We start from the raw sequence: 24,857 nt of genomic DNA, 5'->3' as shown, positions 1-24,857 counted from the left end.
ACATGTTGGTTTTTGCTGCAATTTATTATTTATTTATTGCCAGCGAAGCGCTTGAAGCGCTGAAAGCCCCCCAAAAATACACTCACCTCAATTTCCAGATTACATCACACACACACACACACACACACACACACACACACACACACACACACACACACACACACTAAGAGCGTACACAAAAACCTGCACGCAGACACACACAAACGTGCATCAACAGACGCAGAAGCACACACACACAGGTGCAAACACACACGCATACACTGGTGCCGAGATGAAAGTTGGTGCAGTTGGGGTGTCGTCCCTTTAAGAGGCTGCAGTGTGTGCGTGCGTGCGCGCGCGCGCGCGTGTGGGTGGGGGCATGCGCATCCATAAAAGCCGACTTTATCCCGCGTCCATCGTCTTGGCAGACGAGCTGCGTGAAGATGGCGAGACCATGACGAGCGCGGAGGCGGCGGCGGCGTGAACAGTGACGAGAGGAGGAGGAAGAGGAGGAAGAGGAAGAGGAAGAGGAGTCTTCCCCGGCATGGGCAACTCGTCCTTCGCAGGCATGTAGCCGCCCGCCGCAGGTATTGTGAACTTTGCAGGCGCTCGGGACTTTTCCCGCTCTCACGTGCGCTCTCACGTGCGCGTCCCCGCCGTCCGCGGCTTGCTGCGGCAGCCAGTTTTCGTCTGCCGCGTCTTGCTTCACTCTCGTGTCCCAATGCGCCGATACCTCACGAGCGCTCTGCAAATACTCGCTCGGGATCTTTTTAGAGCCGCAAATATTTGCATGTGACGGTCTCGAAGCGCACGTTGAAAACAATGCTCGCATATTTGAACGTTTTGATATTGAGAAGAATGTTGTTCAAAGCGCGACGCCAGCAATCCCGTTGACAGGAAAGAAATCACCTTTAAAAAAAACAACTAACAAATTATTTGCGTAAAAAAAATGAAAAAAATCAAAGCAACCGCTGTCGTCTTGTGTAAGCGTAAAAAGCAGGATTGAAGATTGCTTCACATTCTCAGATCAAACTTCCTCTTTCCTTCTTCTTCTTCGTCTTCTTTCAAAAAGGAAGTTGCACCATCGAGTGGCCAAAAGTGTCATTACACCCAACATAAACAAATACTTTGTAGTAGTACGAAACGAAATTGTGCGACCGTATGGAGGCAAGTTTCTTAATGCTGCATTCAAGGAATGTGGGAAATTGGACTTTTCCCACATTTGCACGGGAACGCCCCTTTGAACTCGGAGATCGCAGTTGGCAACTTGGAAAGAAAAGAAAAAAAAGAGGAGACGGCCTTCAATCCGACGCCATTCAAAAATGGCGTCCCTCGTATCATTGACTCCGTTGGTCGCTTTAGTTAATTTAAGATTCATTGACTTATTGAAAATGAATAACTTGACGTTCTTCAACGCATTCAGCAGAACAAACGTGTTGGGAATCGACCATCTTTGTTGTTGACGTTCGCTTCGAGCGCTTTGAGGTGACAGTCCTCCAACTTCCCAGTTTCCTTGAATGCACCATTTGATTTGATGATGGAGTTAGCAAAAGTTGTGACGCCGCACTTCCAGAAAGTCGTTTGGCGTCTCCACATCTTTTTGGAAGTGTGGCGGGCGAGCGAGCGAGCGAGCGAGAAGCACTGCGATATCGCACAAGACGGCGAGCAAGCGGCATCATTGACTGGCGTGGGGGAGGGAGGGGGGGCGCCCGCTGGGGGCACATGTGCGGCGCTCAGATAGAGAAGAAGAAGAGGAGGAGGAAAAGTGGAGCGAGAGATAGAAGCTTTGCTTCATTCTCCGCCAGAGAGGATTAAAGAGGCGGCGAGCGAGGGCGGGTGCGAGCGAGCGAGCGAGCGAGCGGGCGGCAAGGGAGAGGACGGCGAGTCGTCCTCACTCAACACGCATGAAGAAGACATTTGGCCAGCGGGGGGCGCCGACCCGCTCCCTCCCCTCCGTGTGCCGCCAGGCCTTCCCGTGCCACCTCGAACCCGCGCATACCTGAGTGTGCACGCGTTTTGCCAACATGGAAAACGTGCGGCGGCCATCTTGCCATAACTTGTTGGCCATGCTGGACGCGTGTCACGTGATTTGCTGTTTGGAAGACGTTGACGTGAAGAAACGCAACGTGACTGGTCGCTCTTTTTTCCCGCCTGCGTGAAAATTCCCTTTGAAGTCTCAATCTGCACGCGGCCGCCACAAACGCAGTCCGGCGAGCCGCTGAGACGATTTGGCGGCGGCGAGCGTGCACGCGGATGCTTCATGTGCAGCAGCGATGCCGGAAGAACGAGCGTCCCGCCGCCGCGCGATCCCGGTGGGATCGCCGGCACTTTTGGCGGACAATCAAAGGCTTGTGACGGAGCGCCGCCGCCGCCGCTGCGCCAACACTTCCCTTTCCTTAAACGCTTTTGTTGTCTTTTTGCTGCGGCGGTTAATTGAATCGTCGGTAATAATTGATGATCCAAATCATCAACAGCCATTTGAATAATTGATCGATTGCCTGCTGATTCCCAAACTGAACTCGTTTTTTTCAAGCACGGCAACAAACAAAATTCTCCACATAAGCCAAATTCAGTCGATTCCGATTGGACCTGACGATCGCAATCGCGCTGGTTGGTCACGAGTGAGCGTTGGCGTGCGTCTGCCAAGAGGTCAACAGAGAGGTCAAGGAGGTCAACGGCAGCAACATCAGCCAACATCGTCGCAATCAAGACAATTGGTTGGTTGCGTTGGATCAAAGTTTCCGTTCATGCGTCTTCATCTTTTATTTCACATTTCTTCGGAAATTTGAGATCATGTGGCAGAAAAGTTTGGCCAAAAAGGCGAGATCCGTTTTGGATTTGCAGCCAAAATGAGTTCCAAAAAGTCGTTAGAGCAAAAATAAATCATAAATGTTTTCTTCTTCTCCGAAAGAAGACATTTGCAAACATCAGCAACATTTCTGCCGCTTTGCCGGTGGAATCCAACCAGGAAGTCAATCATCATCAATCAAATCTGCTCCAAAATGAAGCGAAAGCTCAAGTTGCTGTTTGTCCTTCAAACGACCTCGAGGATTGGCAACACATTTTGCTGAACGGCGGCGGCGGCGGCGGCGAGTTCAAGGAAACTCGGACGTTTGCGTGACGCCCCGCCGGCAGTGCGGATCAGCCAGCCGGCCGTATCAAGCCATAAAAGCAAAGTGATGGCGCCCGGCTCGTTCGCGCACGCACGCACGCACGCACGTTTGTCCTCCAGCGTGTTTGAAATACGAGAAGCGCCGAGAGCAGCCGTCGCTCGCGGTTTTGCGGATGAAACATCCGTCATGCACCTGCTGACATCTTTACCTGCGCGCGTGCGTGTGCGTGCACTCGACTTTCATTTCAAGCCCGTCCGCAGATGAGAAACGCGCACACGCTCGTTAACATCAAAAGCAGAGCGAGGCTACGACAGACGAGCCCAACGTCGTCCTGCAATCTGATTGGCTGTTGGCTTAAGAAAACGTCGGCATGCGTGTGTGTATGCGGGAGTTGGTCAATGTTGCGCAAAGGGGTGCCAACAGGGGCGTCACCCCCCCTTTTGTCAATTGGATGCACAACCCCCCCCCCCCCAATTTCTTTGTGTAATGACACTTTTGGCCACTAGATGGTGCAACTTACTTTTTGAAAGAAGACGAAGAAGAAGGAAAGGAAAGAGGAAGTTTGATCTGAGAATGTCAAGCAATCTTCAATCCTGCTTTTTACGCTTACACAACCCATTCAACCCACATGGACAGTCGTTTTGAAAATATGTTTTGCAGGCTGAATGCCTCAGCGGGCCCCCACGGCCGCCATTTTGTCTGACGTTTTGTCACCTGACGGCGCCGCGTGGCCTTCTCGCCTCCCGCGCAGGTCTAGAGAAGAGAAAGAATTCCATGATCTCCGCCAGTGATGCCGAATTCCCGCCAGAGTACCACGCGCCGGCCGGATCCCGGGGGGGCCGGCGCTTCGTCGCCAACGGGAGGTCGGCGTCCCCGTCGCCGGACCGACGTCGCGACGCGTCGGCGGACGGGAGCCCGCAGAACCTGAACGGCATCCGCCAGGCCGATGGCGAGCGGCGGAGGGATGCCGACAACGCCATGTCGCTAGGGGGCGCCGCTCAAGGACGACAGGTACGCTTGTGCGCGCTCAAGTTCTCACGAGCGAGACCGTTTGCTACTAACGCATCATAGCGATGTCGTCACGGCCGTAATGACGTGTGAAAATGTTGAATGTGACTGCTGACGTTTGCCAGGTGGAAAGCCGCATGACGGCTTGCAGCAGCCGTCGTGTTCCGGGTCACTTCCTGTTGAAATACATTCATTATTGTTTAGCTCGCCAGGCCTGCTGATTTTCCCACAAAAACAAAATCATTAGATAATAAAAATGTCATTTCCTTAAGTCAGTGCTTCCCAATTCTTTTTTTGTGACCCAAGTGGAAGACAGAAAATTGTGTCCCCCCCCCCCCCCCCCCCCAAACTTTTTGCTGCCACTACTTAGTATCGTTTGTCTGTAAAAATGTCCATGGAGAGGATCAAAAACTCAAACAATGAGATCACCACTGCCACCTACTGGAGTGGATGTGCAATTTAGCTTTTTTCTACTACGGCCAAAAAAACATAATTTTTTTCCCCCCTGGAGTTCCATGCGCCCCCACTATTTGAGAAGGAAGGATGTGAACTAGTAGCATGTGAAATATCCCAATCATTTTGATATCTGATATCAAACGGCCCTGCGAGACACTTTTCACCTTGGGGAGGACCAGGAACGCACTTCACCAAAATTCAGCCCGAGAATTTGGGTGGGTTTATGGCTAACCCTTACCGAAGAGTAATTGCACCTCCAGCTCAGTAGGTGGCAGTAGTGCTTTCATTTCTGTAGTATTTATTTTCTTTCAAGTTTTTCTTTGGTGTAAGAAAGTTGAGTTTTTGGTTTTCTTGAATGTTCCAAATGATTATTTATTTAGTATTTACGGCAAGTACCGATAGCAGGTATCGGTATCAACCTGATACCGGGCCTTGTTCGACGCGACTCGTGACCCTGGACCACATACCACGAATGCGAAATATTTTCCTCTTCCTGAGAAAATAATTGAGCGTATCTCGTTTGCGTCAGGGCACTTTTCTGCACGCTGGTACGAAGTGACAAACGCGCTAGCGATGCGATTAGCGTCGTGCGAAGACACCAAAGTGCGCTGTTGTGTTTGTTGCACGACGTCCGTTACCTGATGGCCGCCGCGCCAACGAGAACCAGCGTTGGCGCGATGGGATTGGCCAGCGGGAGGGGGAGGGGCTTGTTGTCAGGGGCGAGAGACGGTGACAGACGGCTGAGAGAGCGAGAGAGCGAGGGAGGCGAACAGGATGCGGATCTCCTCCCAGCCGCCGCCGCCGCCGCCGTAGCGACCAGCGAGGAGGAAAGCCGCAGCGGGGACAAAAATGGAGCGTCGGGAAGAGGAAGAGAGAGCACGACGGATGCGGCAGGCGTGCTCGTTGAGTAACCACGGCAACCGTCTGCACGCACTGGCAGGACGAAGGACGGCCGGCGCCGTCGTCTCGATGGCGCGCGTGTGCGTCATGTTGGCGTGAAGACGCGCACGCGCGCGCGCGCGCCTTTGGCCGCAGAGGAAGACCAAGGGTGTGTACCAAGATGGCTGCTTGCGTGCTGCGTGTGTGTTTGTGCTGACAATGATGTCACTTCCTGGCGTGCACGAAAACATGCACAAATCTGATGATGGGGATTGTTTTTCAAAATGATACCAAGACGAGTGTGCACACCGATACCAAGTAGCGATACCACGAGTACTTTTGATACATGAAATGATAATTGTCCAAAAAAGGTCTTCGCTTTCCGATGATGGTCTGATGTGTCAAATGGCGCCAACTACTGGCAAGGAGTCCATTTTTGTATCGGTGTAACTGGTGTCGGCAGCCTGCATGAGTACCCAATACTTGAAAATAATGGACGCTTGGCATTTGAATATTATCTTGAAGAATTCGATGGCAAACGTTACACACATTCGATCCGGTCAGCTAACCTCATTTAAAAAAAAGTGCACTTGACTTTCATGCTACTAGTGCATCCCGGTTGCTGGAGTTGTGTCGTCCTTGTTTCAACTCGTTGGCGTTCATTCAACTCGCACGTCCTTCTTACGAGTGTGCAGAAAAGTTGGCGTGAAAAGCGCGGACGCTCGACTCGTCTTCTGAACGGTCTGACGAGGCGCACTCGCAGCCTCGACGCTTGCCTTGTCGCACTTGCACTAGTAGCAAGTGAAGCTGAGTGACTTTTGTCTGCTTTCTTGTTTTTGTTCCTCAGCAACAAGCTAACTACTGGAGCTTCAAGGTCAGCGCTCGTCTTCCTCATCTTCATCTCATTTACATGCGACGCGAGCGCGCTCGGACCGCATCAACAAATTCAACACTTTTTCAAACCTTTAAATTGATTCTATTCAACTTCCGGAAGCTGCCATAGCAGAATAAAAAAAAAAAAAGATAAAAAAATGTCCAAAGTGAACAATTTGCCGTTCAAAGACGTTAAAAATCAAACTTGGCACAAAGAATTTCTTTTCACTTCTGCTCACTTTTCAACTCTCGCAAATCAAACTTTCCAGTTGCATACATTCTGCTGGCAAGTCCAAAACAGAAAGATCCGAATTGTTTGTGCAGAAGCGCAAGCAATCGCTCATATTGATCCCATTTTCACGGCAAACCTTCAAACGGTTTCAATTAAAACATCAAACTCAACTTTTTTTGATGTGGCAGACAAATTCTTTCATAAAACAAAAGAAATGTGGTGGACTTTGACCACAAAAATAAATACAAATCCTTCCTCTTGCTCTTTATTCCGCTGCATGTCTTGTTGTCGAACTCAGTGCTGCCCCGCATGTTGTGGCAGAATGTGGTACTGCACTCGATTCTGACGTCTCGTCACACAAGAATGCAAAAAAAAACAAAAAGCGCAATTGCATCCACAAGCGCCGCAGTTCAACAAAAATCATGACTTGACAAGCCAGCGACGCAAATCCTTCACTCGGCTCGCCAAGATGGCACCGTGACCGCTGTTGCCATGGCAACGGCCGTGCAGGCGAGCTGCAATCATGTCTGCTAAAACACACACACACACACACACAGGATGGGTGTGTGCTACCACAGATGGTGTCAAGTGAGCAAAGGATTTCCTCTTCTTTGCTCCATTTTGTACCTGTGTGTGTGTGTGTGGGGGGGGGGGGGGGGGGGGGCTCCCAGAGTGTAGATGGCGAACGCGTCCATCAATAATTGTTCCTCTATTGTGAGCTTTTGCCGGTGCTTGTTAACGTCAACACCGCAACAACATTGCCGCCCCCCCCCCCCCCCCCGCAGGGACCCGTGCACTCTGCATGCAGGATGCTTTTCGATGTTTTCCGAATGAGTGTCATTCAGAACCCGGAAGAACTTTTGTCTGGGAAGGACTCGACCCGGACTCATCGGTCCCAGCGAGCCGGCTGGAGGATTGAAGGATTTGGATTTGTCTTGCTGCTCGCCAGCTGATAATCGTAAATCGCAATTCCCGAGGCTCGCATTGCGACTGTCGGCGCCGGTCCGGCGGTGCGGTCCGTGCTGCGGGAAGGCCACAAACGAGAACACAGATCCGGCCCGCGTGCGTCCTGCGTCCGTTGCCGAGTGACCCAAATGGCTTGTGTTGTCGCCGCGGCAGAGTCGGACGCCGCGCGCCAGCCGGCTGAGCCCGACGCGAGGCGGCAGAGTTTCCTTCTCGTCGGCCGAGCATCTGGACGTCATGTCGGACCGCGAGCTTCCCGTGGCCTTCAACCGCATGAACCGCCTGCGCCAGAGTCTCCCGCTGGCTCGGACCTCCGCCGGACAGGCCAAGCTGCACGCGCCGGGTACCAGAAAAAAATCGACACCGCGCCGTCTTATTTCTTTCCTTCAAATCTTTCCTCCTTCCTTGCCTTCTTCCTTCCTTCATCTCCTTCAATTCTTGCCTCTTTTCCTTTCCTCCTTCCTCGTTTCTTTCCGTCCTTTCCGCCTTCCCTTCTCTCTTCCTTCCCTCCTTCTTACCCCCTCCGATCTGAACGTCCTTCTTTCTTCCCTTCCTTCAATCCCTCCTCCACTGCTGCCTTCCTTCCCTGCTTACCTTTGGCAGGTATGTTGTTCCTGCAGCTGGGGGAGGAGACTCGCCGCGTGCACCTGACGCACGAGCTGAGCAGCCTGGACACCCTGCGGGCGCTGATCGTGCACATGTTCCCGCAGAGGCTCAGCATGGCCACGCTCAGGTAGGCTCCGCCTTCGTCTTCGTCCGCCGGTCCGTTGGCTCGTTCCCTTCGGCCCCATCCGGACATTTGGACTCTTGGCGGACATTTGGGGCGAGGGTCCGCCGCGCGAACCAACGAACGTTTGTCAACGCGGGCCTGCCTGGCGTTTCCTGCCGCTTTTCAGGTCCCCCAGCACGGCGCTTCTGATCAAGGACGAGAGCCGCAACATTTTCTACGAGCTGGAAGACCCGCGGGACGTTCGGGACCGCTGCGTCATCAAAATCTACTGCAAGGAGCCCGTCTACGGCACATACCCGGGCCAGCGCCACAACTCGCACCTGCTGGCCAACGGAGACCTCAGGGTGAGTGACGCCGCGCCGCGCCGTCCCTCACTGCCGCCTGCTTTGACGGCCATCGCGTCATCAAGGACGAACCTTCCGCAAGGTCTGATTACCGTCCGCTCATGCTTTCGTCTTGCTAGCGCTTCACTTCCTCCTTTTCTCCTTCTTTCCGCCACTCCGCTTGTCCCGCCTTTTTCCTTCCTCCCTTCTTTTCTTGCTCCATGTCACATTCACTCCTTCTTCCCTTTCTCTCTTACCTTGTTGCCCACTTTCTTCCTTTCTGTTTTTTCCCCTCCTCACTTCTTCCTCATGTATCCTTTTTTTTTAATGTAAGAAATTTGGGGCACTAATTATTGATCCGCCAGGCTTCCTGCTGTGTCTCCCTCTGTTGTTCATCTTTTTGTTTTATTTTGATGTTTCTCGGACCGTGTAGACAAATTCTTTGTGTGTTTGCGTGACATCCTTGGCCGTCTTTCCCTCTGTCCTTCCTTCTTTCCTGCATGACGGCGGCCTGTTGCGGTCTAAGAGGTTGTACGTTGTTGTCCCCTCCAGCGCGAGATGGTGTACGCCCCCCAGGACTCGCCGCCGGGCCGACGCTTGGCCACGTCGGCCGTGTCCTCTCAGCATCGCTCTGCGTCGTCCTCGCCGCCTCAGGGCTCGCCATCGCGAACGCGCCTCCTCTATGGCGGTGGCGGCGTCCGTCCCTCCTCGTACGCCGGGGCGCCGCCCCACCACCACGCCGCGTCGCTGGCGCACCACTCGCCCCCGCCCCCGTCGCCGGCCTTCGGCGCCTCCTCCTCTAGCGCCATCCTGGAACGTCGCGACGTGAAGCCGGACGACGGCGTGGTGCTGCTGCGGGCCGACGAGCGCGGAGGGGGCGGCATCTACGCCGACCCCTACTCTCTGGGTATGGAAACCCGCGTCGGGCTCGCCGGGGCGCCGCATTCTCCTCTTGCCGGCCGGAGCGACCCGTACGGCTCCTTGTACCGTCGAGGAGCGGGCGGGGCGGTGTGTTCCCTGATGGAGGGCAGCGGCGGCGGCCTCTACAGAGCGGGCGGCGCCATTTACAACGACGCTTACACGGCGTCCATGTTGGCCGTGGGCCTGCGCGTGCCGCCGCCCTCCTCGCCGCAGAAGATTCCCGACGCGCGCGACGCCTACGCCAGCACGCTGCCGTCTCGCGGCTCTCCCGCCAGGGGCGAGCGGCGGCGCGATTCAGCGATGTCGTCCGTGGGCGGCGACAGTCCCAGAGGTCGAGGGTTGACCTCGGAGCAGCTTTGCCTGATGGCGGCGGCGGTGGGCGACGGGGGCGGGGTCAGAGGAGACGAGACAGAAACCAGGTGAGGTGAAGTCTTTGGAGGAGGATGAGGACGGTGATGATGATGATGATGATGATGAAGATGATGATGATGTGCGTGGGTGTGAAGGGAGCGCATGGAGGTGATGGAGAAGCAGATCGCCAGCCTGACAGGACTGCTGCAGCGAGTTCTCAGCAGAGCGCCCGAAGACCACAGCCCGTAAGACACGCCTTCCCTCCTTCCTTCTTTCCTTCCTTCCTTCCTTCCTTCCCTAATCGCATCCTTGCCTTTGCGTTTCCCGGCAGGGACAAAATGGAGTCGGCCAGCGACGGCTCCGGAACCGAGCGTAAGTCAACTGAACAGAGATGCTAGCATGTAGCCGCCGACAGCTAGCTTGTAGCTGCTAATTGCCGTTAGTGTGCAACTGCCGACTGCTAGCTTGTAAAGGCTAACGTGCGGCGCACCCGCGCGCACCTCCACTCTGCTAACTGCTGCTAGCATGTAACTGCCGCTCATGCTTCTTGTTGCAGCTGGAGCCGCTAAAAAAAAGAAAGGTACACAACAACTGTCGTTTGGCAAGCATGCCTGCATTGCTGTGTGTGCGTGCGTGCGTGCGTGCGTGCGTGCGTGCGTGTAGAAGAGTGTTAGTGGGTGTTGTGCACTGTTAGCATGTATTTGTTTCTGTGTGTGTGTGTGTGTGTGTGTGTGTATGTGTGTGTGTAGACTGTGTACGCAAACGTGCATGACTTGAAAATGTCCACCAGCAAAAAAATGAAAATGCTAAAAAAACAAGTGTGTCGTTTTGGCTGCCATTTGTCAAACCCCCAAAAAGAAGCGAGATTGTGTGTTTGGCAAACGCAAAATGTTGATTTGCGGCAGCCGTGACGCCGTCGGGCCCCCTGGCACTGATGCCGCCGCCCCCGTCCGCGCCCGCGCCCGCCGACGGCGACCAGCCGCTGAGCGTGTCCCGCGTGCAGATGCAGCGCCACCTGCTGGGCCTGCAGCAGAGCACCATTGCGCTGCGGACGCAACTCTCGCAGCTGCGCAACATGCAGGTGTGTGTGTGTGTGTGTGTGTGCGTGTGTGTGTGTGCGCGCATGCATGTGTGCGCGTTCCTAACTAAAGCGTCGCTTGTGTGTGCGCGCGCGGCCAGCTGGAAAATCAGGACTGCGTGGTGTCGCTGCTGAGGCAGACGGAGGCGGAGCTTAGCGTGCTGATGCAGGACTCTGCGCGCACTCAAGAGGATCCCCTGCAGCGGCAGCGCCTCCTGGTGGAGGAGGAGCGCCTCAAGTACCTCAACCAGGAGGAGACGCTCGTGCACAAGCTGCAGTCGGTTCACCTCCTGCCTCGCACCCGCCTTCCCTCCCTCCCTCCTTCCTTAATGCTTCCCTTCCTACACCCGTAAAATTGCTGGGTCAAAAATAACCCAACTTGGGTCAATTTGTTTTGTTTTATACCAAAATGGGCTCAAGCAGCGAGTTGCTTCCTTTTTTGACCAAAGTTGTGTTATTTTGAAAACAGCCGTTTTAAGGGTGTGCCCTCCTTCTCTTTCTTCTTTCCTGCCTCCCTTCTTGTCTTACCTGATGTTGACCTCTGACCTTTGACCCGGTTTGCCGGCAGCGACCTGGAGCGGTGGGTGGACGACCTGCAGAAGAAGTCCAGCGCGGCGAGGCTCCCGGTGAGCCAGCAGGACCTTCAGCAGAAGACGCAAGAACTCAAAACGCTGGCCGACACGCTCGGCAGCCTCAAGAGTGAGTATACTCGAGTACAAAGGGGACCGACGACTCGAGTACTCTACAGACACGACTCAAGTGCGTCGGTGCGTCCGGTTCAAACCACTGCATGAAACGTCGTCTCGTCCTCCTCCTCTTGCTCGTCCTTTCTTTCCGATTGGTCGCCGGCGCCAGGCCAGTTCCCGGGCCTGCAGAGCAAGATGCGCGTGGTGCTGCGCGTGGAGGTGGAGGCGGTGAAGTTCCTCAAGGAGGAGCCTCATCGTCTGGACGCGCTGCTGCAGCGCTGCAACCACGTCCGCGACACGCTCTGCACGCTTCGAAGGTAAGCGAGGCTGCGCACGCACCACGGCCACCGAGCCAACCGCAACGCCGCTCTTGCTCGCATCCTTCCTTCCTGATGTCGCCCACCAACCGGCGCAGGCAGGCCAGCGAGAAGGAGCAGGAAGTCGCAGGCGACCAATCGCAGACGAGTTCTCCCCTCAGCCTGCCGGACGAGCCGAGAGACGGGCGGGTGGCGTGCGGCGCTCCCGAGCCGGACAAGACGCCGCCGCTGAGCTTCCGAAGTCGCGTTGGGGCAGAGAAGGGCCTCAACGCGCACGTGTCGGCTGACGTCACGCTGGTGAGTCACATGACCAGATCGGCTGGTCGGCATCGGGCGAGTCATTGACTTTTGAGTCCACTTTTTTGGGGGGCCCGTTTTTCCATTTTTGAGATGTGAGCTGTCCAATTTTTTTCTTTACCTTGACTTGTGAGGTCAAACTTGAGAAGAGCGCTGGATGGGGGCAGTCAACTCAACTCCACTCAATTCTACCAACAATGAGTCTTCAAGCTGCTTGTTGCCACTCCCAGCTGAAGTTGACTCAAAAACTAGACAACAAAAATTGGCACCTTGTGTATTAGATAGGAACGCTCCCACTAGCTTCATGCTAGCACGTCATAGAAAATGACATAGACAGGCTAATGATTAGCATCTGCGTGACGGTGTTGATAGCCATTCAAGCAGTAGATATTTGATGCTGATGATGATGACGACGATGATGATGATGATGATGATGATGATGATGATGATGATGATGAAGCTGATGCGCATCAGGCTGCGGAGCGCGACTGGGCGGAGAAGCGCGCGAGCCTGACGCAGTTCAGCGCTCAGGACATCAACCGTCTTCTGGAGGAGACGCAGGCCGAGCTGCTGAAGGCCATCCCCGACCTGGAATTGGCCGCCAAGACTGTCACCAAACCCGCCGTGCCCCCCAAACCGCTCCTCGCCGCCGCCGCATCCGGTGAGCCAACGCTGCCACCGGGCAAAGTTCAGCTGGCGGCGCAGAAGCTCAACAGCATGGAGGGCGCCGCCTCCCAGCGAGGTTCGGGTAGAGAAAACAAGAACTGACACGCGTCATGTGACATTGTGTCATTGCTGGTTTGCTTGTGGGCATGTTTGCAGTGGACGCCGGCGTGTCCCGGTGCCGCACGGACAAGCCGTCCAAGTCTCCGCCACCGCCGCCGCCTCGCCGCAGCTTCCCGTCGGCGCTCGTTGCCAACCGCACGGTCGCCGACGACAACAAGAGCGCCAAGGTGAGCTCCGGGGCCGTTTGAAGGCCGGCCGCCGTCTGCCGGCTTTTAGGTGACGCCGTTGTCCGTGTCGCCTTGAAAGATGGAGGACGGCGAGCTGCCCGCGGCTCTGGTCAAGCTGAGGCGGACTGCCCCCTCCGACGCGCCCCGACCCGCCTCCACGCCGCCCGCCGTGGCGCCGTCGGGCATTCGGGACGACAACGACGGCGCGGAGAAGGAGGTAGCGTTTTGTCCACATTCTTGATTTGTTTGCTGATGAACGTCGTCCGCGTCGCACGTGACGTCGTTGATGAGTACGATCATGGCGAGGAGTCCAAAATAAAAAAAAGTCCATTTCGAATGAAGCCCTGAACGCTCATGTAAGATATTTGCCAAAAAGTGAAATGTGCGATTGTGTTGCAGATTGTCGGCAGTTCGCCGGCGTCCATCAAAGGTCCGACGGTGGCGGCCCGCCTCAAACATCTGGAACAAGGAGGACGCAAGGCCAAAGAGGACGTCCACATGTTTGCGGGAGGCCAGCAGCAGGTTTTCCACTTCTAGGAGCCGCAGTGGCGCTCGGCGGCAGGCGGGGGGCGCCGTCGTTGCTTTTGCCGCTTTTTTTCTTCTTTGCCTTCCCGAAGCAAACTGGCTTCTTTTTTCCTTCTGCGTCTTGTTTGGAATTAGCTTCATGCTAACGTGCAATAATCGACTTCTCAACATTCGTCGTCTTCTTCCAAGTAAAAAAACAAAAAAAGGCAACGAGAGACGTTAAGCCCCGCTTGGCCTCATTTGCGCCTCGATAATAAGCACAAAAGGTCATTTGGGGTCATTCCCGCTTTTCTGACTCGGATGACCTTTCAACTCATTTGCATGACAATTCATCCGTAGTCACATAATCAGCCCCAACGTCGGCCCGTGATGACCCGCTGACCTTTAACCTCGGCGATCTTGCGACGTCGGTGATGTCATCGGCGCCGACGATGTCCTCGGTGATGTCATCGCCGCCGACGATGTCCTCGGCGATGACATCGCCGGCGACGCAGCGGTGTTGATTTAGACTTTAGAACGTTTCGATGTTGTTGTGCTACGAAGATGTACAAAAAGAAAAGAAAAGACAAATGCCATCTATGTTTTCTACTTGTTTTCTATTTTTATACGCACGTAACACATCGACTGTGTAAAGGATTATTTTTATGATTTAGAGATGTTTTATTTTTTTGGGCCAACCGTCAAACTCTGCGGGTCGGCCATTTGCAGCGTGAAATGGCGAGCGTCCGTCCGTTGATCATCTTCCTCGAGTAGCTTCCATGAACTTGATGTTCGTCACAAGAATCCAATCCAAGCGGCATGCGAACTGTACACGTGCACGATCGATACTCGTACCGACAACTATAATCATCATCATCATCATCATCATCATCGTGATCGTAATGTCACCAATTCTGTGGTCAAAACTTGAGTGTCCCGTGTACGGCCGGATAGAATTTTATTCATCGCTATCAAAGTGGGAATAAAAGAAAAAAAAAGTTTGCTGTGAAACTTGAAATTGTGATGCTCGCCGTGTGGGTCCCTCGTGACGCGTCGCAACGCCGGACAAAAACGAAACCTTGTACTTTTTTCTACGTCCTCCTCGTGTTTTGTGACAATAAAAGTAACCGGCTCGTCTGACGCGCTTGTCTGCTCTTTAATGCCGCCGCCTTCACACCAACCGTCAACTTGAACCGCTTTCACACCGCGAGAATCCGGTGCGAACGTGGGAATGGCGTGAACGAGTTTGACGCCAGAGGCAGCGGAAGTCAAAGAATCTGGTGTGAATCCAAGCATTTAATGATTTCATACCAACAAATGGAAGCATTTTGCCTGAGAATACGTGCATGTAATCCGATTACAATGCCTGTAATCCGATTACAATGCATGGACTTGCATTGTAATGAATGAATTCCAATCTAAATGCGTGAAATCAGATTGGATCAGAATACAAGAAATGGAAGCAAACTCCAACGTATGTAATCGGATTGCATCGGATTACATCATGTAATCAGACTACAATTTAGGTTTTAAGATTACAATGCATGGGATGAGAACCAGATGAAAACAGATGGAATGCAAGGAATCGCTTTCCGTTACATAAAATCAGATTACAATGCATGAAATGGCTTCAGAAAATTATGCAATCAAACGACTCGAATGCACGCGCTCAAATACTGTCGGTCAGATTATGTGGCACGCGTGGGAGACGAGAGCGAGGCGGCGACGTGGGCCCGGCGTGCGCGGCAGAGGAGCCGCAGCGCGTCCCCGCGGAAGCGCCGGCCCGCCAGGACGTACATGACGGGATCGAGGCAGCAGCGGGCGTACGCCAGGCTGCGCGTGACGTACTCCAGCAGCAGGGCGCAAATGGGCCGCGCCATCTTGACCGACAGCACCGCGCTGTGCGGCAGCTGGAAGAGCAGGAAGAGCGCCACCAGCGCCGCCATCAGCTTTAACGTGCGCTGGCGATGCCACCGCTTGGCCCCGCCCCCGCCGCTCCCCGCCCACAGGACGCGAGCGATGCTCGTGTAGCACGCCGCCATCACCAGGAAGGACAGAGCGAAAACGCCGATCGCGGCGGCGTCGGCGACCATTTTGATCCGGGCGCCGGCCAGCGTGCCACAGTAGGCGTCGCCTCCGGAGCCCGCGACGCCAGAAAAGAGGATCTCGGGCAGGCTGAGCAGCGCCGCTGCCAGCCAGACCGCCGCCGCCGCCATTGACCTCCAGAACGCCGCCGTCCGAGCGCGGCGGCGTGGAGAGCGCTGGCGCGGGACCACGGCCAGGTAGCGGTCCACGGCGATGCACGCCAGGAGCAGCAGGCCGCAGTACGTGTTGACGGCGTAGACGGCGCGCACCGCCTTGCACGCCGGCGCCGAGAAGATCCAGCCCACGTTGGTGTCGGCCGCCTGCAGCGGCAGCGTCAGCAGCAGCAGGAAGTCGGCCAGCGCCAGCTGGAACAGGAAGCCGTCGGTCGCGGAGCGCGTGCGGCGGCGGCGATACGCCACGAAGGTCGCCATCACCAGAACATTTCCCGCCACGCCCAACAGGAAGATGGCGGCGAACAGACACGTCTGGAACACCTTGATGGCGGACTCCTGCTCACTCGCCTCGCACCAGTCGGACCCGTCATCGTCGTAGTTGTAGTCGTCCTCCGTCGGCCGCCAATTGTCCAGCGACCAGTTGGCGTACTCGGCAAAGTCGTATTCGTCGGCGAGTTCTTCCCCGACCCCCGACGACATCCTGCCAACAGCGCACGTGCGCGTTAACGATCTCGCCGCGTCTTGCCGGCCGCTGTCATGTTCGTCACATGACACTACGACACGCCAAAACACGACGACCAAAACATTTCAACGTGTTCGCAAGTTCGGAACGTGTTGATTCGTGCGTGTAATGACATCAGACGAACACGAAAATCGGAGTACAAATTACGAATGACGAACTTCATTTAGCAACTTATTGGTATCAAGAATGCCAAAAGCTAAAAAAAATGATACATTTATAAATTGCGCAAGTTTAACATTAGCAGGTGATATTTAAATAATGATATAGTTAATACAAAATGTAAGTTTTATAAACATTTATAGACAAGGTGACGGTCCAGGATCATTTATTAAGTCTGTCAAATTCAATTTTTTATCAGAACAACAACAAAAACGTAACGCATTTACTGGCGATGAGCTTGAAAGTCATTTCCACAAAAAAAAAGGCCCCGGGAGCGGATGGCTTTCCTATTGAATTCTATTCCAAATTTTAGCCCAATATTAGATCTCTTTTCTTGGAAGTTGTAAATGTATTGGTTATGTCTGCCATCTCTGTTTTTTTGTGTGTTGTGATGAATTATGAATGAATTATGAAAATATTTTTTTTAATTACAAACATTTAGCAAATTTTAAATTCAAAAAAATGTCTACAGCTGCTGTTTACCTTTTTGAGTGACTTGAGTTGTTTTCATTTCATTTGTCCCTCGTCAATCAATCAAATCGCACCCAAAATACAAACGGAAAAAGACAAAGCAAGTTTTCAAGCGCACGACGTCCGTCCAAAAATATTTCCAGTGTGTATCGAGTGCGTGTCATCCTGACCTTGACGTTGTGCAGTCGCGCCGAGTTGTGTCGAGGACGTCGGCGCCGTCTTCAATCTCGTCCCACTCCGTCAGCCAATCAGGACACGGCTGCGTAGGGCGGCCGGTGGCTTTCACTGACCTCTGACCTCCGAAAGTTGAACCTGCGTTCAACCTCGGAGACGGGCCTTCGAGCTCGTCACACCCAAGCGAGCGTTCCACCGCAGAAAAAAAAAAAAAAGCCACAGTTGAAACTTTCGGCTCGTTGTGTACTTTTGTGTGTGTACTTTTGTGTGTGTGTGTTTGTTGATCACATTACCCAGGAAGTTGAGACAAACAAAGTGACCGAGTTGTCTTTCAGCGTGAGGCCAACGCAACTTCCTGCTGCCATTAGCCGCACGCTAATTTCCTGCTCCTGAAAAACGGCAACACGTCTGTGTGCGTGTGCGCGTGCGTGTGTGTGTGTGTTTTCTCACACACTGTGCAGCCACTTGACGAGGGAGGAAATCCCTAAAGAGGTTGTCGGGGTCTCTGAGTGCCAACAGGAAGTTGAGGTGCCGCCCTTGGCCCTCGTCGACGCCACTTTATCCGCCGCGCAGACTTTGTGGTGGTGTTTTTTTCTTCCTGCTAGCATGCTACGCTACACGCTGTCATCCTCGACGACGACACCAGATTTCATAGAAAGTTGATTGAAAATGTCAAAAGTTGAGTTGAAGTTCACACTTTGAAATCGGCCATCAAAGGCCGATGCCGATGTTGATGAAAATGCCGATTATCGGCCTTGCCGGTAATCGGTCAATCCCTCATGCATGCGCACACCCAGATACACATCTGCACATTGACAAATATACAAACACACACACACATAAAGACACGCGCGCACACACACACGCAGCAGAGAGGGCAGGGCTTGTCCCTCGCCGGCGCCGGCGTCCGCTTGCCCGGCCGGACGTTTCCACATTCCAGACGATCTCCCGAAGACGACGACGGCCGTCTGCGTTTTCTTTGCGATTGTATGTTGGCATCCCGATGGCGTCGGCGCAGCTCGTCGTGTTTGCCGTCACAAGTAAGTGCGAGCGCGCGCGCACGCTTTGCCGCGTTTGCGCCGGCTCGCTCGTTTGACTTGTTGCGTTTGCAGGTTTGCTGAGTGTGCGCTCGCTCCAACAGACGCAAGTTCTGCCGGCGAACGAAAGCATCCTGGAGCAAAGTAAAAACGTCCACTTTTGTCTCTTTGACGGGCCGATGATGTCATGATGTCACATGTCTCCTTCCAGCCACCGTCCGGAACCTTCCAGAAGCGTCCGCCGGCCGGCATCACGCGAGCACACGTGAGTATCGAAAAGTCGGCACTTTTCATCTTCGCGACTCGACTTCGATCTTCATGATTGACGTTTTCGTCTCTCGTCTGCCGTCCGACATCTTTTTCTTCTCATTTGTGCTTTTTTCAGTGCTGATTTTGTCTTTTGAGTCACGTTTGTGTTGTTTGTTGCTCGTGGGCGGTCAGATGCGCCGCAGGTGGGAAAGGAAAACGCCGGCCAATCGGAAGACGAGCTGACTCGAATCCAGGACCAACTTGAGAAGGAAAACGTCACCACCGAAGATGACGGTCGGTTGACGGCAAACAAAAAAACGTGACGAAGTCGCGACCGCTCGCTGACGTCACGCGCGTGCGTGCGTATGTGTGCAGAAAACTTTCAGGAAGTTGAGGAATTTGCGCCGCTGGGCGTGGCTTGCCGCGCGGATGAGTTGGCCGAGCTGAGCGCATCCGTTTGCGCTTCAACGTTTGAGCAGCAGATGGCGCTGTTGGAGGCGGACGCGCGCTGCGTGCTCGACAACACCATCGGGTAAGAGTCTGCGCTGAGTGATGATGTCATCAACGTGCGGCCACAAATAGATGGCGGCGCGGCGGGATTGGCGTAGCGGCGGACCTGCTTTGTTCCCAAACAATCTCCACGTTAAGCTTTAAAAAGAAAGAAAAAGAATCCCCGCGTCTTGACTGGCGAGTCGGGAAGCATCCAAAGCGCTCTGCAGCGGCAACTTGACATACGAGTGACCCCGCTCGCGACTTCTTCTACACACTTTGAATTAACAGAATTTTTTTTTTTCAAATTTTCATAATTTTGTTTCTGAATCTGAAGGGAATTTTTTTTTTTCAAATTTTCATAATTTTGTTTCTGAATCTGAAGGGATTTTTTTTTTGCAAATTTTCATAATTTTGTTTCTGAATCTGAAGGGAATTTTTTTTTTCAAATTTTCATAATTTTGTTTCTGAATCGGAAGGGAATTTTTTTTTTCAAATTTTCATAATTTTGTTTCTGAATCTGAAGGGAATTTTTTTTTTCAAATTTTCATAATTTTGTTTCTGAATCTGAAGGGAATTTTTTTTTCAAATTTTCATAATTTTGTTTCTGAATCTGAAGGGAATTTTTTTTTTTCAAATTTTCATAATTTTGTTTCTGAATCTGAAGGGATTTTTTTTTTTCAAATTTTCATAATTTTGTTTCTGAATCTGAAGGGAATTTTTTTTTTCAAATTTTCATAATTTTGTTTCTGAATCTGAAGGGAATTTTTTTTTTCAAATTTTCATAATTTTGTTTCTGAATCTGAAGGGAATTTTTTTTTTCAAATTTTCATAATTTTGTTTCTGAATCTGAAGGGAAATTTTTTTTTTTCAAATTTTCATAATTTTGTTTCTGAATCTGAAGGGAATTTTTTTTTAAAGTTGTGATTATTTTGTGCTGCGTCTTTAATTCCAGGCATTATTTTTTTATTCAGGATATGAATTTTTAAGGTTCTGGATTCATCATTTTGGATTTGTGATTTTTTACGTGCCATTTTTTATTTTTGATGGAGGATCTTGCAGGATCTCGGAAGCTCTTGTAGATCTCAGAGTACCTGGAAAGGCCGGCACTGCCGCAGGTGGACGGAATGTCCGCGCGTGCGGCGTTGCGTTTGGAGAACGCCACTCAATGCGAGCAAAACCCTTTTTTTCTGTCAAGGATGAAAATTCTTTGAAGATCGCAAAATCTTGGCGCGTACACCAAGCGGGGGTCACTCGTCTGTCAAGGCCCGACGACCTTTCGCGGATTTGCCGAAAAGGTCGTCCCTCCGCAAGGAAGCTCGCGGTCGCCATTCGTGAGTCGGGAACGAGCCGTGCGGCGAGTGCGTTGCTTTGGGTGGCGATGATGTCATCAAGCGTGACAGGGCGGTGGGTGTCGCCCGCAGCGCCTACAATCAGCTGAGCGTGTGCCTGGAGAATCTCTCGCACTGGTGCGGGTGTTACTACCCCAACGCCGCCGTCCACGCCGCCTTCCTGCGCGTCCACGCCGCCTTCTTCCGCCGCTGCCCCCCGCGGTCGGAAGAGCGCCACCCGGAGGACGCGCCCTTCAACCTGGTCCTGGGCCTGACGCTGGCGCCCGTCGCCCTCGTGCCGCTGCTGGTCTACGCCGTCGGCAGGAGGAGCAAGGCGGACAAATGACCGCCAAAAAAGGCGTCGCTGCCGCAAAGCAAGAATAAAAAAACGTGACACCTGATTGGCTGAGTCGCACTTTTATTTTGGAGTCCGGCATTCTTCAACGGTGGCGTTTTCTGTCGTCTTAGTTTTGGTTGAGGATTTCAAATGTTGCTTTTTGTGGTTGTCTGATGGGTGATTTTTCATTCAGGGTTTTTGAGTCATTTTTTGATTCCTGAATTTTTTGTAATTTTTAAAAAAAAAGTGTTTTTGGACCTTTTTTTTTTAAATTCGGGGTTATTGAATTGTGGTTTTTGAGTGATAGCTTTCGAATACTTATTGTTTAGTGATTGTTTTTGAGTCCCAATTGTCGCTTTTTACGGTAGAGGATTATTCTCAGAATTGTCAAAATTCTCACTTTAAAACAAAATTCTGAGATTAAAGTCAGAATTCTGCCAAACTTGTTTTCCTCTCTTCATTGGCCCTAATCCTCTTCCGTAGGTTTTAGAGTTGCAATTGTTTGAGTCATAGTTTTGGAATTGTTGGAATTGTCATTTTTCGATTTGTGATCGTTGAGTGTTTTTTTTTTCGGACTCGTTGTTTTTCGAATTGTTATCTTCGTTTTTGACTGGTGATATTTGAATTGTGCTTTTTCAAGCGATCGGTCAGATGTTTTTTTTTTCAAATGTTTTATTCCGTTGAATGCTTTCGTCACAGAATATCTGTCTGGCTTTCGTCGGGCCAAAAAGAGCTGCCAGTCAGCCGCGCGGGTCGTCGGCGCCTTTCATGCCACGGCGCCTTTCATGCCACGGCGCCTTTCATGCCACGGCGCCTTTCATGCCACGCCGCCTTTCATGCCACGGCGCCCTGGCCGTCGGAGGTCTGCGACGTGGACCTGCTGAAGCCGGATCCCGGCAGACGCTCCCTGCACAGGAGCGCTTTGGCGTTCCGCCGGAACTTCTGGCCCACGAAGGCGTAGAGCAGCGGGTTGATGCCGCTGTGCAGCAGCGCCAGGCCGTTGCTAAGCACCAGCGCCGCGCTGAGCGAACGGCGCGCCCCGCAGTCGAAGGGGACCAGCTGGGCCCTCATCAGCGTGTCGGCCATCAGCACCAGGTGGTACGGCGTCCAGCACAGCAGGAAGGCGGCCACCACGGCCGTGATGACCCGCATGGCGCGGTGCTTGTGGAAGCCGCGCGTGCGCAGCAGCCGCGCCACCGTCACGCCGTAGCAGGCCAGCATGACGCCCAGCGGCAGCAGGAAGCCCAAGACGTGGCGGAGGGCGCGCGTGGCCACCCGCCACGCCTGGGCGCTGCCCACGTCGAAGCTCTCGGCGCACGTCACCCTGTCCGAGTCGACGTCGGCCCGCGCCGCCTCGTTGAAGAGCGCCGGCAGCGCCAGGGCGGTGCCCAGGGCCCACACGCCGCCGCACAGCAGCCGGCTGCAGCGCCTCCTCGTCTGCGGCCCGCCGTCCCCGCCGCCGGCGCGCACGATCAGCAGGTAGCGGTCCACGCTGATGCAGGCCAGGAACAGCACGCTGGTGTAGAAGTTGGCCTCGAACATCAGGCTGAGCGCTTTGCACGGCCCGTTGCCGAAGATCCAGCCGCGGGTCAGCGCCGTGGCCCAGAACGGGACGGTCAGCGCCATCAGGCCGTCCGCCGCCGTCAGGTGGAACAGGTACACGTCGGACGGCGTCAGCCGCCGGCGACGGTGCGCTATCACCAGCGCCACCAGCAGGTTGCCGGGGACGGCCAGCATGAAGATGGCCGCCAGGAGCGCGCTCAGTGCCGCCGCCGCCGTCCGGCCCAGCGGACTCGCTTCGCACGCGAGCGTGTCCGGGTCCACCACAAACACCGACAGGTTGGACCGGGGGCCGTGCGAGTCGTTCAGCACGTCGACGTAATCGCCAAAATCAAAGGGCACGATGATGGAGTCGGACATGGCTGCGGGGGGGCGGGGGGGGGGGGGGGGGCGTGCGAGGCTTTAAGTTTAAGTATAAGGGACGGACACGTTTATTGGTATCTTCACAAAGTTGATTAGGACACAGGAAGTTGATTGGGGATGCACAGGAAGTTGATTAAAATACACAGGAAGTTGATTAAAATACACAGGAAGTTAATTAAAATACACAGGAAGTTGATTAAAATACACAGGAAGTTGATTAGGACACACAGGAAGTTGATTGGGGCTGCACAGGAAGTTGATTGGGGCTGCACAGGAAGTTGATTAAAATACACAGGATGTTGATTAAAATACACAGTAAGTTGATTAAAATACACAGGAAGTTGATTAAAATACACAGGAAGTTGATTAGGACACACAGGAAGTTGATTGGGGCTGCACAGCAAGTTGATTAAAATACACAGGAAGTTGATTAAAATACACAGGAAGTTGATTAGGACACACAGGAAGTTGATTGGGGCTGCACAGGAAGTTGATTAAAATACACAGGAAGTTGATTAAAATACACAGGAAGTTGATTGGGGCTGCACAGGAAGTTGATTAAAATACACAGGAAGTTGATTAAAATACACAGGAAGTTGATTAAAATACACAGGAAGTTGATTAGGACACACAGGAAGTTGATTGGGGCTGCACAGGAAGTTGATTGGGGCTGCACAGGAAGTTGATTAAAATACACAGGAAGTTGATTGGGGCTGCACAGGAAGTCGCCACTCTATTGAGTCAAGACCGATATTTCACATTAGAAAACAAATGTCACTGCCCACCACCAAAGAAAAATATCCCAAAGGTCAATTTGGTGTCAAGCAACGAAACAGATTTGAGTTGAAGAGCTTCACTGAGACAAAAGTAGTGCTTTGCTCCCATCTTCTGGCATCTATAAGGCCATTTTGATTCTTTTTAGGAGAGCTGTCAGTATTTTTAGTAGCAATTCACTTTTGCTTGGGATTAAGCGGATTAAGGCTAACAGGAAGTTTATGTTATTGTCGGCATACAGGAAGCGGATTGCCGTTTAGCAAAAAAGCAGACAGAAAGCAACAACTCACCTGCTGATGTGTCGCCAGAAGACGATTGACGAGCAAGACAGTTGGACGTGCGAAATGTCTTCTGCCGCCTTTCCCAATTTCCTGTTGCTATGCAACGTGACACTTCCTCCTCCAAGACCCGCCCACTTCCTGCCATGTGTTTCCGTGGCGACGCGCCACGCTGGCAATCAGACGCTCGTTTCCAAATCATCAGTTTGACTCTCAAGCAAAAAATCTGGTTACGATTTTTTAAATTTGGTTAATCAGTAACTTCATGAGCATCCATTTTGATCATCGTTTGGAGCCACTGTTGAACTTCAAATTGTTCTCGTCCTCTCATTTCAGACATTTTTCTTTTGTGCTTTTTGAAAATAAGTGTTTTTTGTGTGATTTCTTCGCGATGGCCCAGTCGTGCCCCCGTACCCCGAGCAATGACCAGAAATGCCCCCGCCTCCCCACCTTCTCATTTACAGCCTCCAAAGCTATTGGATTTGCTTTCATCATGTGACTGGACACATTTCTGAGCTGCTCCTGAATGCATCACTCAACAGGTGTTGGAGTCCCACGATGACGTTGCAGGTGAGCAGCAAACAAACCGGAAGTTGCATTTCTTTCCAAATGGATTGCCGACGTGCCGCGACCAATCTTGTTTTCCCGTCACCGCCATGAAGGGTCGTGGACAAACTTCAAAATGGCCGGCTGCTCACTCACTTTGCGAAAAGAATTCTGACTCGTGCGCACGGAAGTGTAGAGTCGTTATTGATTCCGATCTCCTGCGCTGAGGAGTAAAAAAAAAAAACCTTGAGAGAAGAAATGTGAGCCCCGGCATGTTTTTCATTGTTTTTATTTGTGACCCCAAGATGTTATTTTGTGGCCGTGTGGATATCACGAGCGCGTGCAATTTGTGTGGAATTCTCATGAGCAACCCTCAACATCTGCCAGGCTGCTGGTGTCCCTCGAGCCAAGAGGCGCAATTCGGAGTTGGTTTTGTTGTTGTTGTCAGTCCGACTTGCAACACAGCCGATTCGAAAAACCAGAATCCTTATCGGCCTTGTGCAGAGCTTGCGGATGAGCTGATTGATTGTATGAATCCGCTGAAGCATGGAAAAGTTGCAGGAGTCTCGAGGAGGAAGCGATTGTGTCCGTTGGGTTTAGCCCCGCCCTCTACCTCAGCGCTTGGATGCGTTTCCCCAATTGTCC

The 24,857-nt window shown here is 52.8% G+C and overlaps 4 protein-coding genes across 10 annotated transcripts; 2 read left to right on the top strand and 2 right to left on the bottom strand.

The window, feature by feature from the left end:
- Positions 1-271: 271 nt before the first annotated feature.
- LOC147156266 (SRC kinase signaling inhibitor 1-like) lies at positions 272-14,803 on the top strand. Of its 6 annotated transcripts, none has more exons than XM_086064440.1 (19): positions 272-545; positions 3,844-4,103; positions 6,283-6,309; positions 7,660-7,846; positions 8,107-8,236; positions 8,400-8,577; positions 9,109-9,896; positions 9,984-10,073; positions 10,160-10,200; positions 10,385-10,408; positions 10,734-10,909; positions 11,008-11,183; positions 11,475-11,605; positions 11,762-11,909; positions 12,008-12,206; positions 12,681-12,867; positions 13,029-13,159; positions 13,239-13,376; positions 13,559-14,803. In XM_086064440.1, exons 1-19 carry the CDS (start codon positions 524-526, stop codon positions 13,694-13,696), a joined length of 3,171 nt encoding a protein of 1,056 aa, XP_085920566.1. In that variant the 5' UTR covers positions 272-523; the 3' UTR covers positions 13,697-14,803. The 6 variants fall into 6 exon arrangements, with proteins under 6 accessions (XP_085920566.1, XP_085920563.1, XP_085920565.1 ...); XM_086064437.1 differs by having other exon boundaries at positions 273-545; positions 12,681-12,948; XM_086064439.1 differs by having other exon boundaries at positions 273-566; positions 12,681-12,948.
- Positions 14,804-14,946: 143 nt separating this feature from the next.
- ccr10 (chemokine (C-C motif) receptor 10) lies at positions 14,947-19,357 on the bottom strand. 2 transcript variants are annotated; one of them, XM_086064448.1, is made up of 2 exons: positions 17,087-19,357; positions 14,947-16,402 (listed from the first exon to the last, which is right to left on the bottom strand). In XM_086064448.1, exon 2 carries the CDS (start codon positions 16,399-16,401, stop codon positions 15,352-15,354), a length of 1,050 nt encoding a protein of 349 aa, XP_085920574.1. In that variant the 5' UTR covers position 16,402; positions 17,087-19,357; the 3' UTR covers positions 14,947-15,351. The 2 variants fall into 2 exon arrangements, with proteins under 2 accessions (XP_085920574.1, XP_085920573.1); XM_086064447.1 differs by having other exon boundaries at positions 17,245-19,354.
- LOC147156264 (uncharacterized) lies at positions 14,950-20,755 on the top strand. Its single transcript, XM_086064449.1, has 6 exons — positions 14,950-18,288; positions 18,361-18,429; positions 18,497-18,550; positions 18,727-18,828; positions 18,910-19,066; positions 20,448-20,755. Exons 1-6 carry the CDS (start codon positions 17,970-17,972, stop codon positions 20,698-20,700), a joined length of 954 nt encoding a protein of 317 aa, XP_085920575.1. The 5' UTR covers positions 14,950-17,969; the 3' UTR covers positions 20,701-20,755.
- On the bottom strand, positions 19,893-23,728 carry LOC147156263 (C-X-C chemokine receptor type 2-like). Its single transcript, XM_086064446.1, has 2 exons — positions 23,679-23,728; positions 19,893-22,613 (listed from the first exon to the last, which is right to left on the bottom strand). The coding sequence occupies exon 2, from the start codon at positions 22,609-22,611 to the stop codon at positions 21,526-21,528; it is 1,086 nt and encodes a 361-aa protein (XP_085920572.1). The 5' UTR covers positions 22,612-22,613; positions 23,679-23,728; the 3' UTR covers positions 19,893-21,525.
- Positions 23,729-24,857: the final 1,129 nt, after the last annotated feature.

The sequence above is a fragment of the Leptonotus elevatus genome, chromosome 20 (assembly GCF_054856555.1).
Source record: "Leptonotus elevatus isolate MCC_2025b chromosome 20, RoL_Lele_1.0, whole genome shotgun sequence".
Lineage (NCBI taxonomy): Eukaryota > Metazoa > Chordata > Actinopteri > Syngnathiformes > Syngnathidae > Leptonotus > Leptonotus elevatus.
This window is presented reverse-complemented; position numbering and strand designations above follow the sequence as displayed.